We start from the raw sequence: 19,731 nt of genomic DNA, 5'->3' as shown, positions 1-19,731 counted from the left end.
TGCAGAAATTTTAGCAAGGAAAGGAGTCCTGAATCTCAACATCTTTGCTTGTTGGTCACAAGTTAGATAAGTTCAGAGATTCCTCCAAATACTGGAAACATATTTAATTATGAGGTAACAGAAAAACTCCTAAGCAAGATACAGCACAAGAAGAGGACTGTGCATTGCGATTTCTTAGCCTCATAAAAGCTAGTAGCCAAGCAATTCTGAAAGGGATCTATTGTATGCTTACCTTTTTATTGTGAGGAAGGTCAGAGGCCAAGTATGTAAAACCCTAGAGACTAGGGTTTTCTAATAGCATATTGTACACAGAACTAGTCTTCCAATGTATTGAGGACATTGTTCTGATTGTGCTGTAAATGAACACGATTCAAGGAAACAAAATAAATTTTCCAAAAAGTGTTCCCAGGCATAGAGTAAACTTTTAAACTCTCTCTCACACAACTGACATACTAGCTCTACTGGACTACTATGCATTAAGAGATACTACATATTTTCCTGCTATTTGGTTTTACCAGCAGAAATGCAGGTACAGTTACACTGTAAATCAAAATCAAGGAAAAACCCTTTAAATATGATTAAGCTAAGGTAAAGTTGGGAAACTTCTTAATTTTAAAATAAGAAAGAAATGCAACTAATAAGCTGTTATCATCCCATCACTCTTCTTTCCTTTTGACTCAACATGTCCCTATCCTCTGTCAATCTTTATCATTTTAAATTATAAGGACTTCAGGGAAAAAAACCTGCATATCTCACTAGAATCATAGAATCATTTAGGTTGGAAAAGACCTTCAAGATCATCGAGTCCAACCATCATCCATGCCCACTAAACCATGTTCTGGAGTACCTTGTCTATGCACTTTTTGAATACCTCCAGGGATGGTGACTCAACCACTTCCCTGGGCAGCCTGTTCCAATGCCTGACAACCCTCTCAGTAAAGAAATTTTTCCTAATATCTAACCTAAACCTCCCTTGCCACAACTTGAGGCCATTTCCTCTCATCCTATCTCCAGCCACCTGACAGAAGAGACCAGCACCCACCTCACTACAACCTCCTTTCAGGTAGCTGTAGAGAGCGATAAGGTCTCCCCTCAGCCTCCTCTTCTCCAGCCTAAACAACCCCAGTTCCCTCAGCTGCTCCTCGTAACACTTGTTCTCCAGATCCTTCACCAGCTTCGTTGCCCTTCTTTGGACACACTCCAGCACCTCAGTGTCTTTCCTGTAGTGAGGGGCCCAAAACTGAACACAGTACTCGAGGTGCGGCCTCACCAGTGCCGAGTACAGGGGAACAATCACCTCCCTGCTCCTGCTGGCCACACTATTTCTGATACAGGCCAGGATGCCGTTGGCCTTCTTGGCCACCTGGGCACACTGCTGGCTCATATGTCAACCAGCACACCCAGGTCTTTCTCTGCTGGGCAGCTTTCCAGCTGCTCTTCCCCAAGTCTGTAGCACTGCATGGGGTTGCTGTGACCAAAGTGCAGGGTCCGGCACTTGGTCTTGTTGAACTTCATACGATTGGCCTCAGCCCATCGATCCAGCATGTCCAGATCCCTCTGTAGAGCCTTCCTACCCTTGAGCAGATCAACCCTGCCTCCCAACTTGGTGTCATCCGCAAACTGACTGAGGGTGCACTCAATCCCCTGGTCCAAATCATTGATAAAGATATTAAACAGAACGGGGCCCAATACTGAGCCCTGGGGAACACCACTCGTGACCCGCCGCCAACTGGATTTAACCCCATTGACCACAACCCTCTGTGCTCGGCCATCCAGCCAGTTTTTCACCCAGCAAAGAAGAGTACACTTGTCCAAGCCACGAGACACCAGCTTCTCAAGGAGTATGCCATGAGAGACAGTGTCAAAGGCCTTGCTGAAGTCAAGGTAGACAACATCCACAGCCTTTCCCTCATCCACTAGGCGGGTCACCTGGTCATAGAAGGAGATCAGGTTGGTCAAGCAGGACCTGCCTTTCATGAACCCGTGCTGACTGGGCCCGATCCCCTGCTTGTCCCGGACTTGCCATGTGAGTGCTCTCAAGACAAACTGTTCCATAATCTTCCCCGGTACCAAGGTCAGGCTGACAGGACTGTAGTTCCCCGGATCCTCCCTCCGACCCTTCTTATAAATGGGAGTCACATTGGCAACCCTCCAGTCCTCTGGGACCTCCCCTGTTGACCAGGATCGCCGACAGATGATGGAGAGTGGCTTGGCAAGCACCTCCGCCAGTTCCCTCAGTACTCTTGGATGGATCCCCTCTGGTCCCATAGATTTGTGAGTGTCCAGATGGCGTAGTAGGTCACTAACTATTTCCTCCTAGATTAAGGGGGGTATATTCTGCTCTTCATCCTCGCCTTCTAGCTCAGGGGGTGGAGCACCCTGACGATAACTGGTCTCCCTAGTAAAGACTGAGGCAAAGAAGGCATTAAGTACCTCAGCCTTTTCCTCATCTCTGGTGGCAACGTTCCTTTCTATATCCATTAAAGGATAGATATTCTCCTTGGGATTCCTTTTACTGTTAATATATTTGTAAAAACATTTTTTGTTGTCCCTTACAATAGTGGCCAGATTTAGTTCTAGCTGAGGTTTTGCCTTTCTAATTTCCTCTCTGTATGACCTAACAAGATCCCTGTACTCCTCCCAAGTTGCCCACCCTTTCTTCCAGAGACGATAAACTCTCCTTTTTTTCTTGACTCCTAGCATATACTACTGCCTCTATGCTTCTGAAATGTGCAGAATCTTGCTCCTGTAGGATTAATCATTTCAAGTACCATGAACAACTATTCCAGAATCTGCATACCCTGCATTTGGCAATCTTAGGAGTTGTTAAAGGAGCTGGTCTTGTAGAACTACATTGTCTAGACTAAGAACAATAATCCTTTTCTTAAAGGATAATTGAAAAGCACAGGGTATCTAAAATTATTAAAAATATTATGACAATTAGTAGACTATAAAAAAAGCTAACCACTATTACACTGTCACTCACATGCATACCAGCTTCTGTGCCACTGAACAACTCAGCATATCATGCCTTTTTACAAAATACCACCCCAGTTTTAAATTAAAGCGATATTTTTCTACATTTGCAGATCATGTTTTCTCTGAAAGTGATGTGATGGCAGCATGATTAGACAAACCCTTTCAAGACCCTGATCAATATACCCGTAACTGAAACTCACATTTTCATGTTAGAAGTTTGCAAGTTAGCTAGATGAAAGTTGTTCACATTTTCCCCTGTAAAGCTGACCCACTTGACAAAACCATGGCTGATAATTCAAATGCTGTTAGCCACTTAGTAGCAATGAATGCGGCATAACCAAGCAATACCCAAGTATCCTGAATTTATAATAATTTTTTTAAAAGCTATCTTTTCAGGGAAAAAAGAAAAGAAGAAAAATTTGTCAGCGTTTATTACAACTGATCTACAATGCTAACATTAAGTGGAAACTACAGGTGATCTAAGAACGTATGACTGCAGAATTATTTTTCTGAAAAAGCAATCCTGAAGTATCTATAGAAAATTAAACTCTATGCTGGGAGGAAAATGGACAATGACTTCCAGAAATGTTGATTAAAGTTACTGGGATTAATAGGAACTGACTGGATCCTTCCACTTAGAGTATTTCATTAAATCAATGGAAACCTGGCACAAAAGTATTTAAATATTAGAAAAAGTTGATGTTTTGTAATGTCCAAATGTTAACAAAGAAAAATTAACAACAAGGAAATCATTACCAATAATGCTTTGGGTATGGCAAGTTACAAACTACACAAAGATTTCAAATGTCTGTGTACAATGCTGAACTAGCCCACAAAGAATTACACCTCTGGGAGATGCCCAGTGTGGTATTCTCCAGTATAAACACCAAAATAGAACATTGCCTCCACAGGCTGCTTTTACTCAAGGGGCTCCTTCTACGCAGGCCTCTCCCACAACCAGACTAGGCTTCCCTGTACCCCATAACCTTCTCTTGTTACTCTCTCAGCACAAGAAAATAACAAAGAAAAAGCACTTTTTTTTCCTTTGATTTATTTTTTAAAGAAAACTTTGATAATAAACTCAGGGCTGGCTAGCCACAGGTCCTCCAGCGTTTAGAATGACAGGCTATCCAGTTACAATTAGCAAATCCTATCAATGGATTTTAAGTAGAATTATCAAATCATTTATTTTCCCTACACTAATGGTGAAACATTTCAATTAAAAGCAGTCATATTTCTTCAGTACCTGGGCCAAAATCTGAAGGAAATCCAGCTAGTAATAGGACTACAAATAGATAAAGTAATGTTATTCTACGTTTTTTGAAGCCTTGGACCTTGCAACAATAACATTTATTAATCTTCAGACAGCTACATTCCCTTCACCTTTTAGAAATACAGTTTAAATCACCCACAGATTTTCTGTCAGCACTTCATGGGCTGAACGGAAAACTCAAATTTTGCTCAGCTCTAATACCAATCTTTTTTTTCTAGTATACAATGCTCTTTGATTTTCTCTAATCAGAATCGCATCCCATTTAAGAGGTAGATCATGGTAGCTCATAATTTAGCAGGTAGCTCACAGTGGTTACAGATGTTTCACGTATCTTTTTTTTTTAATTTTCATATATTAGAATATAATAAAAAAAAATCTTAAGATAACACCCAACACAGCTGGTGCTGTCCTATCTGACTACCACAAATAACTACAGGCAGAATTAATGCTGTGTTTTGTCACATAATCCCTTCCTAATTTGAATCTAATCATTAAGCATTCCTTCAATTCCACTCAGTCAATGCATCTAGACAGGTAAAGCTTGCCTCTTTCAACTTTCTTTTTTACATCCTCTAACAGGGCACTCCATTTATTCATATGCACAGCATTATTATTATTACTGAGACAAAAGTTTTCACACTCTCTTCCATCTGTTTATTATCAATGAGTTAGTTATCTTATGCTTCAAATTTAAAAACACCTTCATTGTCAGGTTGCTCGATAATAGTCCAGCTTTCATAGCCATTACTGCAAAATATGGGGACAAGCTACACAAAGACTATGTGATTATACTGGAAATGGCTGCCACCGAGGCATAGTCATTTTATTTTTCTTTCCTTAGGACCCACAACAGATAGTGAACTTGCAACAGATCATGAAATACCCTAATATTTTGGAATAAACAACTACTTTGCTGTTAGAAAGTAGTGTACACTTCATTCTTAAGGAACCTTACCAATAGCAGACTCTTTCAAATGACTTGAACTGGAGCTGCTCAAGTTGTCCAATATGCCCAGCTCATCATCTAATTCAGAGAACATATCTGCACATAAAAATGAAAGCAAAGAAGCTTTTAACCCACCTCTGACCAGCATAATAGTACTCCTGATGCTTCTTTTGCTAATGACTACCTTTCTCAGAGTTCTCTAAACTGCTGTGATCCTCTACCAGTATTTCTTCATACGTTCCTTCCTCGTCTTTTCCACATGCAGATTGACAGCTTTCAGCTGGGAGGTCAGTATTTTCTAAAAATTCACTTTTGCAGCTGGCTGCTCCACTGCTGCTGCTATGAAGACTCAACTTCTTGTAATTTTTCTGACAACAAAGAACATAAAGGAAATGATACATATTGTCTTTATCCAGCACTCGTTAGAAAAGCTGCAAACAGAAGTGTCGCTTGTGTATACATGCACAGAAAAATGAACTTTTTGTTCCCACTTAGCTGTTAGTCCAGGACTACATGGTACATGGTTCAGCCACTGATTCTAAATTTAGAGAAAAACTTTCAAACTCTTAATGTAAACAAATTATTTCTAGCCTTCACATAAAAAGCATTTTTGGTCTTGATGAAAGTCTTTTTATAACAAGCACTGAAAGTGAAAAAAATTAAACAAATGCCAGACCAGAAAGAAATACTGAACAACACAAAAAATAAAAGACTGGACAAAGATAGTAGATTCCCAGATACAAGCAATGGGAGATTTACTCTCTTCCAGAGTAACAGTCTGGAAGTTATTCCAGACTGTTCTAAGGAACAGTCTCTTCCTCAGATAATAAACAGCAGACCAGTTCTGGACAATGAAAAACCTGCACAATAGTCAAGATGGTAGTAAAATATGAAGTGAACTTGATATGATGTGATGCCAGAGAGACTCCCCAAGGCTGACTGGCATTATCAAAGCAGAGCTAAGAAAAAAAAAAACAAACCATGGAATATAAATTATTTGCCTGTAACATTTAAGTGCCGATTCTTGTCTGTAGGACAGGGTTCTTTAATGAGTATAAAATTCTGCCTCTGCTGCTGTCAATGTTTATAGCTTTTCTGGAAAGAATAGAGATCCCTGATCCCTGCTATTGCCTCTGTTTTAATGCAACATGTTTTGAAGGCAGATCATTTTTATGATCTCTTCATATATTGTTCCAAGTCTTCTCATATTATTTCTGTTGTGCGTAAATAAATTGATGCTTCTTTTTACTCTATCTTGTCAGAGCAAAGTGCGATAAAGGAGAACAGAAGATAAATTATATAAATATATCAGATTAAACGAATGAGCATCTTTAATATTAAAGAAATTTCAGGAGACAATACATTCCTAAATACTTATATTCTTACCAAGTGTGTCAAAGACAATTTGGCTTGTATCTAAGACAACGTTCTTCCAAAGTTTTTCCCATGAAGTATTTTGACCTTACTGGGACACAGCAGAATGGATGCACTAGAAACCCTTCCTCCTTCAGAAACCTAAATGCACCCCTGAGCACTGACTATACCACTGCCTGCGCAATGGTCTGCTTCAATTACTTCCCCATCTTTCGTTCTATTCCCAAAACTATAACTTAACTTGTAAGAGATGGCTTGTCAAGCTTTTCTCTTTAAATTTGGGTGGGAAAAGATAATTTTACACTTGAGTACCGGACTGAGCTTACGTCCAAAATGCCACAATAGCAGTGACTGCAGTGTAGCACAGCATGGCAACCACTAACGATGACTCTCAAGCTCACTTAAAGAGAGCAGTCTAGTCATGGCATATGAGCATTTTTATTGTGCCCTGAACAGTCAGTGCACAATTTCTGAAGAGTACCAATTCACCTGCTCTGCATCAAAGAAAACAAAGTAAAGAGAGAGAAGGGTCAAACTGCATGGACATTTCAAACTTAAATCTCCTTTCAACATTGCCAATACTGAACCTCACACTCAAATGACTAATTGTTAACAATAACTTGTAAATCAGGTGGAGCTAAGGGAAAAAAAAGATCAAAAAGACTGCTGTTACCACTCGGTGTCAGATCTAACTGCCACATCAAGAAAGGAAACCTGTTTGAAATGCGTGAACTGAATTCTGTAGACCTCGTTATAAAAATAATTGTCAGACCTGCTATAGAAACTATTTAGAGATCAGTGAAGCGTATCCTAAAGCCTTAAAGCAGTTACATAAACTGTAAAGTTATAACCTGTCTATACATAAAATCTGGTCCATTTACATAATATCTAAACATAGAGCACTACAGTATTTCATTACTAATCTGAGAGTAATAAATAAATTTACTGCGATATATTTTGTCCTACCTATACAATAGCTAATAATTTTCAAAAGTGAGATATACAGTTGTTTCTCTTTTGAGTAGGACACCTGACTGATTTAGAAGGACAAAAGTACCCTGACTGAAGGAGGCTGGGATGTGAGTTCAATGCCACTTCTGCTCAGCATTGGAGTAGGGCCATAAGGATATAAAGAACATAATTTTGTGAGAAGAGCATGAAGAAAGTATTCTCCAACACCTTGAAGCAACCATTTCCATAGGTCTCAGTGTCTTGGAAAGATTTCTTTCAGACAAGCAGAAAGACAGATACTTATCTTTTGAAGAAATCTGTGAAACAGTGGAATATTCAAAACATCACAAACATTGAAACATTAGTTAGGTTGATATATATTAATTTGAACTGTGCTCATACCTATGCTTGATTCTAGACTCCAGAATTTTACAAATCTTTCTGGAGGCTTTGTCAGTTGATCCAGTTTATTTTCACATTTTCATAATAAACCACCTTTGTTAAAACAAACTCTGCCTTCTAGTATAAACACACACAGTTCTAAAGGAAATCTAAGGGGAAAAGAGTCCCTGTGCAAAAAATGTTCAAATTATGAACCAATTAAAATTTTTTTCCAGGATTCATCTTTTTTTATGACTGAGCAAAAGCATCTGTGGAAACACTGGAAATTTGTGTCCCAGCCATGAAAAAAACCCTCCATCTACAAACTGAGACTCTTCATCCATATCCTGTATACTTGCACCATCTCTCTCTTCACTGGTCATCATCACCACTGTAAAATCAGATATACTTTATTTTTGGAGAAATGAAACTTGAATTGGTCTTTTCGACTTCCAATAGGAATCTAATCTTTCATAAATTTAAATTAACACTATCAAAAGAAAAAAAAAAAAAGGTAGGTTTAACTAATATAAAGATATTGATCTTTTGTTTAGCTCTGTTTTGCCATATTGCTGTCCAGAAGAATTAACTTTTCTGTCTTGAAGAAATACAGAGCTCTCTAGTGGCATTTGCAAACAGTGTTTAATTAATCTTCTTTATTAGAGACAAGCAATTACAGCATTATACTAGTCAATTGAATTTCTATTTCAAGAAAAAAAAAAAAAAGAACTACTTCCACTATTAAACTATTTGTAAAAAACTAGAAGATGGCAATAAAATGAGTAACAGCTAACATGAAATTGTCAGGGGAAAAAACATACTAAACCAACATATTTCTTTTTGTAACAAAGTAACAGCTCTTGTGCATTAGGAACAAGAAGTAGATGTTATTTATAATGGTTTTAGTAGCGCTTTTGACAATGTTTCTCACGACATCTTACAAGAAAGCTAGGGAAGTGTGACCTAGAAAATGTCATGATCAGTTGGCTCTATAATTGACCATAAAAATTGTACTCAACTTGGTAACTACTTTCAGTGTTTGTTAAACTGAAAATGGGTAGTGAGGACAATTTTTTCAGGATCCCTTCTGACCTTGTTCCAAAACCATTCAATGTTGTCACTGAATTGCAATGATAATCTGCATAATGGGATAGATAGAACGTCTATTAAAGGTGCCTAGACAGTGATACTTTCACATCATATATCATATTACAGCATATACATCACACACAGTGTTGTGTCAATGCAAGTGACAACAGGTGTCAAAGAAAGTTTTGAGAAACCGGAGAAACTAAAAGAACTGATGAAGTTTAAATAGGGAAAATGCAAAGTTCTATGAGCAGGGAGAAACAACTGTACAAATGCACAGACTGGGGAAGGACTGGTCAGACAGCAGCTCTGCAGGAAAAGATATGGAGATTTTGGTGGAGCAGCAACAGAACACAACTCATCAATACCATGCTGTTATGAAAAGGTAAACATCACACTGGGATGTATAAAGAGGAGAATCATCCCTAAGAACTGTGTAATCTTTCTACTTGGTACCAGGAAGGTTCTCAGTTGGAGTAATTGAGTCCAGTTTTGAACACTACACTTAAAAAATGTGGAGAGACAGCAAAGGAGAGAAATGAGAATAATCAGAGGTCTACAAAACATAACTTACAAAGTAAGACTGATGGAATTTGATTATTCAGTCCAAAGAAAAAAATTACAGAGTGAAGATAGAACATATAAGAGAAAAGAAATAACTCTTACATATTTCCACTGTGGGTAGGACAAAAAGTAAGCAGCTTAAGCTGCAACAAGTAAAATTTAGGTTAGATTTTAAGACCACCTAACAGTAATTCAGTGTTCAACTATTGCATCTATGTGGGATCCTGCAGAGAGAAGTAAGTGTTCATACAGTATGTAACAGGTTTGAATGTGCTTAGTAAATGCAGTGTTCTGGGGATATTCTGGACTTAGTGCTCTCAGAGCACTTATATAACACTTAAGAGTGAGTCCGAAAATTTCAAGGGTAATATACATCCCATATGTGCACATGCATAAGTCTATTGAATATCTCCTGGAAACAAGACATACACAACACATCTACTCCGTCAAGCATATAAAACAAGACCAACATTTTCTGAAAGCATCAGAATAACTGCAGATACAGTATATAGCACAGTGTATATGTGCTATGGGTATGCCCAGGATTTCCAATTATCTTCTGACAGCACTTCAGCCATCCTCATGGTTTTCCAGATGTTATCTTCAGATGGAAAAAGAAAGACTCATTTAGACATGTAGTTGCTGACTGTAATGACACTTTTTGCATTTCTGCTGTTTCCAAACTGTTCCCTAATTCGGCATAGTTTGCCTTGGGAGAGACTTTCTATCACTTGACATTTTTATTACTGGTCAAATACCTGTCAGGAGTGACAGGTAGCTCTAACACTTGAAGATGGACAAGATAATCTCTGACAACTCTACCAGACTTACATTCTGTAATTCTATTAAAGTACTTTGATGCACTAACAAATTGAAGCTGAATTAAACATATTATGGGTTTGTCCTTAATAGTTTGATCATACATTTTCACAGGTAGTAACTTGACTATTTTCTACATTCAGCAACTCTTAAAAAAATTATACCTGCATAACAGTTTTTGCATAATTATTTTATTCTCCAAACATAAATAGTACAAATGTAAAAAGGTTACTTTCTTCTTATCACACCAGCTCTAACTTCTAACATTTAAACTTTAATTCTAGTACCTGCTACATAAATGCCAAAACAGAATGGTATCAGAACAAAATCAATGGGGTGAAAGGTGGGAGATGAAAACAATTTGTGGAATGCTAAGCTTTCATGACATTCCTGAGTCCTCACTCATTTCCAAAGCAATGGGAATTGTATGCAGCAGTGCATAGACAGGCACTATCACCCAAATTTTTTTATAAAATTTTAATAACTTTTTAATAATCAATTTTAATTAAAATAGGAATTGAATATTCCAACCTAATAAAGATTGGAGTATAGTGCTGCAATATTAATAACATGTTGCATTCTATGTGTTTTAAAACTAAAGGTACTCTTTGCTTCAACCAATACGAAAACAGTTGCTGCATTCATACACAGTTGTTTTAAGAAAAAAAATCTTTTATGCATTGATTGGCTGAATTGAGCAAAATACTTATACAAACACACAGAAAAAGGAAAATAAAATTAACATTAATCCAATCTTTATGTCTTTTTCTGAGTTAACAAAAAAAATTAGATGAATTCAAATCTAATTGCTAATTAAGCACTACTTTGTAATGCATGTGGTGACGCTTAGAAACTAACATGATTATTAGCACAACAATTGCCAACAGCGCAGAACAGAATTTGTGTATGGGGGGAAATGACTTGGTAAAAACGCAGTTAAATCATTTTGTGTTCCTTTGCCCTTCAGAAAGTTGTGATCCTGTCCTCATTTATTCTAAAAACTTGAGGAAATTGATGGCTGCTTTTAATTACAAGATTTGCCAGTAGCCTGCAGGGTGGTTACAAAAGTATGGATTCTTAAACCTTGAGGTTTAACCCTTCCCCCTTTGGCCACACATCCCTGTGGATGAAGAAAAAGGTTGCGATAAAGAAAATCCATTCCTGTGGATAAAGAAGAGTGGGAGCAGTAGAATGCTCTGTATTTACAGGTATTCCTACAAAATGCTTCACAATCATTTACATTAGGGTCTTTGTGATAGAAGAGACATACAAAGAAATCCCAATGTTTCTCAAGCCTTCAGATACACTATTGATGTTTCTAAACCAATCTAGAAAAGACAGTACAACCTACTCTTAATTTTCTACAGGTGGATTATGAAGGTTTATGCCACAGATGAAGACAGGAAACTGAATCAGCCATTTCAGGTCTGGCCAGGCTCTTTAGTTCAGATGTAGTCCTGTCTGAAAACAGCTATACTGCTTCTTTCACTATTTCCAGCCAATAAATAGTTGAACTGCTTCTGCAAGATGGCGCCAGGCAGGCTTCTGGATAGGCTGTAACATACCTGCCTGCAAGCAGAATAATCAGAGTATGTCTCCTAGCAGCAGCATCCTAGTCCACCAGAAGCGCAATACCTTGATACCTGCAGATCTAGGTCTGGGAGGGCCAGTGTTGACCTGCAGCTAAAAATCTTATCTAGATGGAAGATGACTCACCTTAAGTCTATATGCCATGCTCTTCAGCATACTGGGTTAGGGGAAGACTTGCCAGTTCAAGTGTGAAAACAAAGAAATGCAGAGCGCGACCTTGCTAATAAGCATTCTTGTACATTTGAACTTTAGGACAAAACACTCAGCTAATTGTGACCTAAATGGACCAGCTCAGACCAAGCACTGTTAATGACTTCTGACACCCTATTAGCCCTGACAAACACTGGATGTGGAGCCACTCCATAGATCGCACTGCACTCAGAACCAAAAGTTGTACCTACTTTTCCATTATCTAATTGATAATTAGATATTTAGATAAATAGATAGTTGAATTGAACTTCATTTGAATACATAGATATGCATATATGGATTTAAAAATAAAATGTGTATTCTAGTGGCATTATTAATACAAAAATTAAAATAAGCTTAAATTCTCAAAGAACACAGTATTACAAAAAACTGCTATAGAGAAAGAATGTGACAGAATATGTGTGCCATATGCACAGATCAGAACTTCAGAAATTGAGAAAAGGAAGTTATTCTGATCAGCCAGGTAGCCTATCACGTCTGCCCATTTTTAGTATATTCTCTGAGAGTAGCAGGAGGTACAAATGGCTCACATTTTTGTATATATTTTTAGCTGACAGACTCTGACTATAAAGCTTACAGTTTTCTCTCCCACATTGAAAATATAGGACAGATCTCAATATTCATCATTCTACATTGGTTTAGGTATATTGATATTTTACATTTAAAAATCTGGCAATGAGAAAAATGTTATTCTATTTATATGTCAAACAGTATGTGAACACACTGGCTTATCAAGGGCTTCTAAGCATTATTTCTAAGTTAAAAACACTTCAAGATACATGCAGTAAATTAAAAAATAATGGATGATGCCCGTGTAATCAAACACATATTTCCAAAGTAATAAAAGTGACTTATTTTCAGCTTTTTGCAAACAGCCAAAATAACGTCTAAGTTTTTCAAATCTATACACCTCAAAAAAGCAATCAAATTATTATTTGGCTACCTTCTCATCTCTTTAAAGGAAAATATTAGAAAGATACTTTCATTATTAGTTAAATCAACTACTGTTTTGAGACTCAGATTTAGCTTGGAACACAGAAAACTCAACTTTGCCACTGGTCTGTTTGGTGACCTTACACAAACTGCCTTTTTCCTCTCTACCCTTTCCTACCCAAAGCACAAAAATATAATATTGACCACCTTGAAATGAAAGGTACTATGTGAGAGATAATTACTACAATTATGATTACTTGTTTGGGTCCTCTATACCCTGTGTTATGTCAGCAACCTTTGACTTTCAGAACTGAACACACTAAATTTATTAAACACCTTTCATCCCTACATCTGCTTGTGTTCTTACATAAACAACAATTTCTATGGAAAACAAGGAAAGATAAGAATTTATGTGGGGAGCTGATAATGATTGTCTTTATTAGGATTATTTTCAAGCATGGATTTTATGCTATACTTGCCAGGCAATGTAACTACACATCTCCAACATCATCTACTGACCTGCCTTTCAGTTGCCTACTTACCAGCTTCCATACTGGTCTTAAACTACTTATAAAACACATTCCACTCTGGTTCCAAAAGATCTCTGTTGTTTAGTTCCATAAACCAGGACAGAGAGTACGCTCTTTATTTCGGAAACATTCACAATATGACATAACTGGGATGAAAAAGGAGGCCATAAGTACATTTTAGTACAGAGAAAAGAAAGTATAAGAAAGCTGGCTTCAACAAAACGTTGAACTACATGGCAGAAACACTGAATTGTCCAACACCACAGAAAAATGACAAATTACTTGGCTGTGGAATTGCCAGGGCCTTTATTAAGATGAATTAGGTTGTCCATACCTCACAGAGTTTTTATTTCAGGAACAGTTGCTTGAAATTCTTCCTAGTACTTTTAGTTAGAATTTTGTCTTTTTTTTAAAAGTCAAACTTTTCAGGAATAATTATTCTCTTTATTAGAAATCCTCCAAGTTCATACAATTTTCCTATAATACTGGGAACAAAGAAACAACATCGCTCCTTCTGTTTCTAAGCCCTGTAGCACTCCTCTGAAATTTGAAGGATCCTAGCCTGATTTATTCTATCTTTTTTACAGCAAGGACACCCAATTAGGTCTCCCACTTCTCATTACTGAGCCATACTCCCCTCAGCTTCTGCAGTGTTCTGGATCTGTCAGATCTTCTTGTTGTACCTGTTTCTTTTAATATACATAATAAAATATCCATTGGAGTGGAACTAGAATTACAGTATTCCTTCCTTGAGAAGATTAGCCATTAACCACCAAAACAGAGAGGCATTTTCCTTCTCATTTTCTAGATAGGTGTTATTTTCCAAGTATTTATACAAAACAGAAGTATTCTAACTTCAATGTAAAACTATTAGTTCTAGCCTATCTTACAAGTGTCTGGATAGGGCAATCTTCTCTCAAAGACAGCATAACTGCATTGAAATCCCAAATCAAGCAGCTTTCCATCCATAGTACTTTTTTTTTCAAGTTTCATCACAGTTATGCGACAGAACAACTATATCAAGATATAATGACATACAACAAGCTTCCAAATGTGTAGGGTAAGAAAACTCAAAAACCAATGGAAAATAATTGCTTATACTGTTTTAAGTTATAAATCCTACTCTGCATCTTTCTTTTACCTCAGTACCTCTTACCTTTCAAATTACAGTGGTTTGTTAAGGTTTTTCTGGAAGTTTTTGGCATCCTTTTTATTGAAAAAAAAGGTATAATACAAATAATCATCTTGGACTGATAGGCTAAAAATCTACTGAAAAAAAATTATTAACTATTTCTACAAGTCTTACGTTTGGCCAGGAAGGTGGAGATAAAGAACATATTAAAGAAAAAAAAAACAAACCAAAACCAAACCAACATCCATGAGTTTAGGACCAGGTGTTCCTGAAAATCATTTTCCTACACAGAAGTTCTTCAGTGCAAACTACTGAGCCCTGATAAAAGAAATCTAAGAGAGATACAATAGCTGAACAGACAAGAGCAGCTGTGTAAATTCTAACTTTGCTTCACAATTACCATAAAAATGATTTTCTCAGTGAGCTTTTACCACCTTGGTTTTTTTTCAAGTAAATTCTCTGAGATCATATACAAGTTTGGTTCATTATATAAAATACTGATGTCCTTCATGAAGAGTGCTTAAAACACAGCCTGAAGCAAATGAAAGAATTTTAAGAAATATTTCTGCAGAACTGCATCAGACAGTAAGAAAGCATGAGTTTTACTGATAAACACCTTATCAGCATCACTGTTCTTTTTTTAGCAATCTGTAATTAAAAACTATATTTATGTAGGTTCCATTTTCATTTTTATTTATTTTCTGCTTTGTTGTACCTTATTTTCTCAGATATGGCAAACAATAAGAAAAAATAAAACCTAATACGTGTACTTACTTGTGATAAAACAGAAAGCTGATGGTGATAGGTTACTGCATTTCGATTAGCCTCCATGAAGTACCTCTGGGTTCGTCTCCTCTCCCGATCCAGTTTCTTCTCCAACATGAGATGAGAGGTAGATAAAACATCCAGGTATTTCATCATCACATCAGAGAGCAGTGAGCTGACCTCCACTATGTCTGGACGTGCCTCTGCATCAGGAGTCAAGCATCTACAGAAAGAACATTCTCTAATGAAAGTTCATTACTTCTTTCTAAAAAACTGTTTACTACGACTGCATTCCTCCACTGATATTTATCAAGTCATGCTGGCCAGCACTCTGCTCAAGCCTGCGTGGGACAGTTTAACACTGGGCAGCCTTGGTGTTGACGCACCACAGAGCACAGTCTCTGGCAACAGCTGGAACAATTGCCCTTGGCACCAACCCAGACAGAACTGCTATGGGGGAGTGTCCAAGTTTCAGCTGGGATAGAGTTAATTTTCTTTTTAGTAGCTGGTATAGTGTTATGTTTTGGGTTCAGTATGAGAAGAATATTAATAACACACTGATGTTTTCAGTTGTTGCTAAGGAGTGCTTAGACTAAGTCAGGGATTTTTCAGCTCCTCATGCCCAGCCAGCAAGAAGGCTGGAGGGGTAGAAGAAGTTGGGAGGGAACACAGCCAGGGCACCTGACCCAAATTGGCCAACGAGGTATTCCATATCATATGACATCATGCCCAGTATATAAACTGGGGGGAGTTGCCTGGGGGGACTGCTGCTTGGGAACTAACTGGGCATCGCTTGGCAAGTGGTGAGCAATTGCATTGTGCATCATTTATTTTGTATATTCCAATCTTTTTATTATTATTGTCATTTCATTATTGTTATTATTATCATTATTAGTTTCTTCCTTTCTGTTCTATTACTGTTCTTATCTCAACCCACAAGTTTTACCTTTTTCCTTCCAATTCTCTCCCCCATCCCACTGGGTGTTAGGGAAGTGAGTGAGCAGCTGCGTGGTGCTTAGTTGCTGGCTGGGGTTAAACCATGACAAGGGGGCTGCTGCTGTGCACTCCCAGACACACTAGGGAGTGCCTGGTACCTCTTCCTGCGGCTGGGGGAGACATTGGCCTCCCTTGTGGGGACTGTGCTCTGGTCAATGTGCTGCACCACTGGACAAAGCAGCTGTGAAGGAGATGAGTGTGCTGTCAGGAGGATTTGTAGGAGAATGACAAGATCTTCACAGAGACAAGACCCCCAAACAACACAAAGAAGGAGGAAAATCTAGAGATTACCCTCAAAGGACCAGTGGACAGAGGCTCCCAGGAGGAGGTAGGCTGGAGACTTGTGAATTCTGCCAACAGAAGGAAGGATTTTCCTCCAACTACACATATACAATTACACAACAGGTGTAGTGACCTAGGAACAGGTGAGGAAGAACAAGACCTAAGAGAGGACACGTCAGAGCCAGGTGAGTCTGAATCAAGTGTTCATATCACAAATAAGCAGTAGCAACTGACAGTCAGCTGAGACTGAGGGAACAGAGGCATCCATCTACTTGATCTGATTTGATGATTGTGAAGCCTGCTGCTTGTGAGGTGCTTGGATTCAGGACACTGCAGAGATACTACCAAGACTCATCTGGCCCTTAGGCTATTATGCCCTGCTGCTCATTCATATGGGCATGAATGACACTACCAGGGCCAACCCTGAACATACTGAAAGTGACTACAGAGAACTGGGATCAATTGTGAAGGGCAGGGGGCTGAGGTAGTGTTCTCAATTGTTCCAGTGAGGGGGGAAAGGCTCAAGCAGGATGCAACCTACACTCCAACACCTAGCTGCGTGTAGTCAAGACCTTACGGGTAAGGATCAAAGGAAGAGACCAACATGGGTGACACTGTGGCAGATGCATGCTATAAACCACCCAAAACCAAAGAGGAAGTCAATGAAGACTTTGTTGGACAGATGAAGGAAGCTTCATGATTGCAGCCACTCATACTCATTGGGGCCTATTAACCACTCTGATATCTGCTGATAGGGTAATATGGCTGAGTGCAGCAATCAGGAGATTTCTGGAATCTGTTAATGACAATTTCTTGATGCAGCTGATTCGGAAGCTAAGTAGCAAAGGCACTCTGCTAGACCTGTTGCTTACAAACAAGGAAGAATCAGACAGGGATGCAAAGATCAAGGGCAGCCTCAGCTACAGCAACCATCAAACTGTGGAGTTCAAAATCCTGAGAGAAGCGAGAAAGACAGAGCGTATGATTACAACACAGGACTTCAGGAGAGCAGAAGTCAGCCTGTTCAGGGATCTTCCTGGTAGAATCTCATGGAAGACTGCTCTAGAAGGTAAAGGAAAAGCTTGGGAGAGCTAGCTCATCTTCAGGGACACCTCAAAGCACAAGAACAGCCCATTCCTGCATGTAGGAAGCAGGGGTGGGCTACACAGGAAGAATATACAGATATTGCCCAAAGGGTGGAGTTAGGAAAGCCAAAGCTCAGCTGGAGTTGAAACTAGCAATGAATGTGGAAGGCAGAAGAAAGGCCTTCTACAAGTACATTGACAACAAAAGAAAGGCTAAGGAAAACATGGACCCACTGTGCAACCTAGTGACAAAGGACATGGAAAAGGCCGGGGCACTCAATTCCTTTTTTGCTTCCATTTCCATTGGGAAACTTTAGCCTTAAGTGGTCCAGATCTCTGAGTCTACCTGTGGAATCCATGAGCATGAAGCATTACCACACAGTAGAAAATATAGTAAGAAAGCATTTAAGCCAATTAGACATGCACAAGCCCATGGGATCAGATGAGATGAGCCTGAGGGTGCTGATGTAACTGGTCAATGCCACTATCCATCATCTGTGAAAGGATCAGAGGGAGGCTCCTGTAGCCTGGAAAAAGTTGAATATCACACACACATCCAAGAATAGCCAGAGGGAAGATCCAGGAAGCTACTAGCCAGTCAGCTTCACCTCAGTCCCTGGGAAAATAATAGAGCAAATTCCCCTGGAAGTAATTTCCAAGCACACAAAGGACAAGAAGGCAACTGGGAACAGCCAGAACGGATTTACCAAACAGTAGTCATACCTGACTAGCCTGATTGCTCTCTATGATGACATTACTGGCTCTGTGGACAAGGGGAGAGCAGTATATGCTGTGGGTAGCTTTATTTTAGCAAGGCCTTTGCCACAATATCCCACAGTATCCGCAGGACTATAAGGCAGGTAGATAATTGGCTGAACTTCCTGGCTTAAAGATATCTCAGCAGCAGTACAAAGTCCAGCTGGTGGCTGGAAGTAGCATCCTCCAGGGATTGATATTGGGTCAGTACTGTTTAACATCTTTATTAATGACCTAGATGACGGGATGGAGTGCATTCTCAAAAGGTTTGTGAACATCAAATTGCAGGGATCGGTTGATACATGGGGCAGGGCTGCTGTCAGAGGGACCTGGGCCACCTATACAGAGATCTGATTGCTGTCTACATCATGGGAGGGTATAGAAAAGATGGAGCCAGACCCTTCTCAGAGGTGCACAGAAATAGAGCAAGAGGCAATAAACACAAGTTAGACCACAGGGAAGTCTGATTACATATAAGGATTACTACTACTACTATTACTTTTAATCACAAAGACAGACAAGCACTGAAGAGGACCCAGAGAAGTTGTGGGATCTCCATCCTTCAAGATATTCAGAACTCAGTTAGACAAGACCCTGAGCAGTGAGCGAGCAGATCTAATTGTATCTGCTTTGGGCAGATGGACCTGATGACCTCCAGGGGTCCCTTCCAACCTAAGTTACTTTACAGTTCTATGCTTCTTGTTTCAGGCACCCTAGGTAGCTGTTTAGTAACAGTAATAATATACTAGTAGGTCTTTTTAGATCCCCAGAATATTTTGTATGTAGTGTAGGACGTGAAAGCTGATAAGAGACAGTTCTGCATAAACTGTCTTAAATCTGTTAACTCCAGTGAACCTGATAATTTACTGTGATTTCCCTGCAAAGTACTATTGACCAGCTAGCATACAGTTACACTTAACCCAACACCCTTCTTTAAAGAAAGTGTCACAGAATGATTTTATTATTTCTAAACCAGTACTTTCTAAATAAATATAACTGCCATGTAAAGTTGCAGTTTTGAAAATGTTTTACAGTATTGAACTTCTTGATTTTAATCTTCTTGTTTAAATTTGTTC

General features: G+C 38.7%; 1 protein-coding gene and 1 long non-coding RNA gene across 2 annotated transcripts in view; one reads left to right on the top strand and one right to left on the bottom strand.

Moving 5' to 3' along the window:
* The window catches only part of NEK10 (NIMA related kinase 10), a 117,843-nt gene that overhangs the window by 33,742 nt on the left and 64,370 nt on the right, over positions 1–19,731 (bottom strand). Inside the window, exons 28-30 of the mRNA XM_030007826.2 lie at positions 15,546–15,759; positions 5,383–5,566; positions 5,208–5,294 (exon numbers count right to left, since the gene is read on the bottom strand). Coding sequence (XP_029863686.1) covers positions 5,208–5,294; positions 5,383–5,566; positions 15,546–15,759 — 485 coding nt within the window. The remainder of the gene's footprint in view (positions 1–5,207; positions 5,295–5,382; positions 5,567–15,545; positions 15,760–19,731) is intronic.
* On the top strand, positions 1,632–19,067 carry LOC121233170. The gene is made up of 3 exons (XR_005932030.1): positions 1,632–1,647; positions 10,924–10,927; positions 19,038–19,067. It is a non-coding gene; the product is annotated as an uncharacterized LOC121233170 (long non-coding RNA).

This window comes from Aquila chrysaetos, chromosome 3, assembly GCF_900496995.4.
Source record: "Aquila chrysaetos chrysaetos chromosome 3, bAquChr1.4, whole genome shotgun sequence".
In the NCBI taxonomy this organism is placed as follows: Eukaryota; Metazoa; Chordata; class Aves; order Accipitriformes; family Accipitridae; genus Aquila; species Aquila chrysaetos.
The sequence above is the reverse complement of the archived record's forward strand: the minus strand, read 5'-3'. Positions and strand labels throughout refer to the sequence as shown.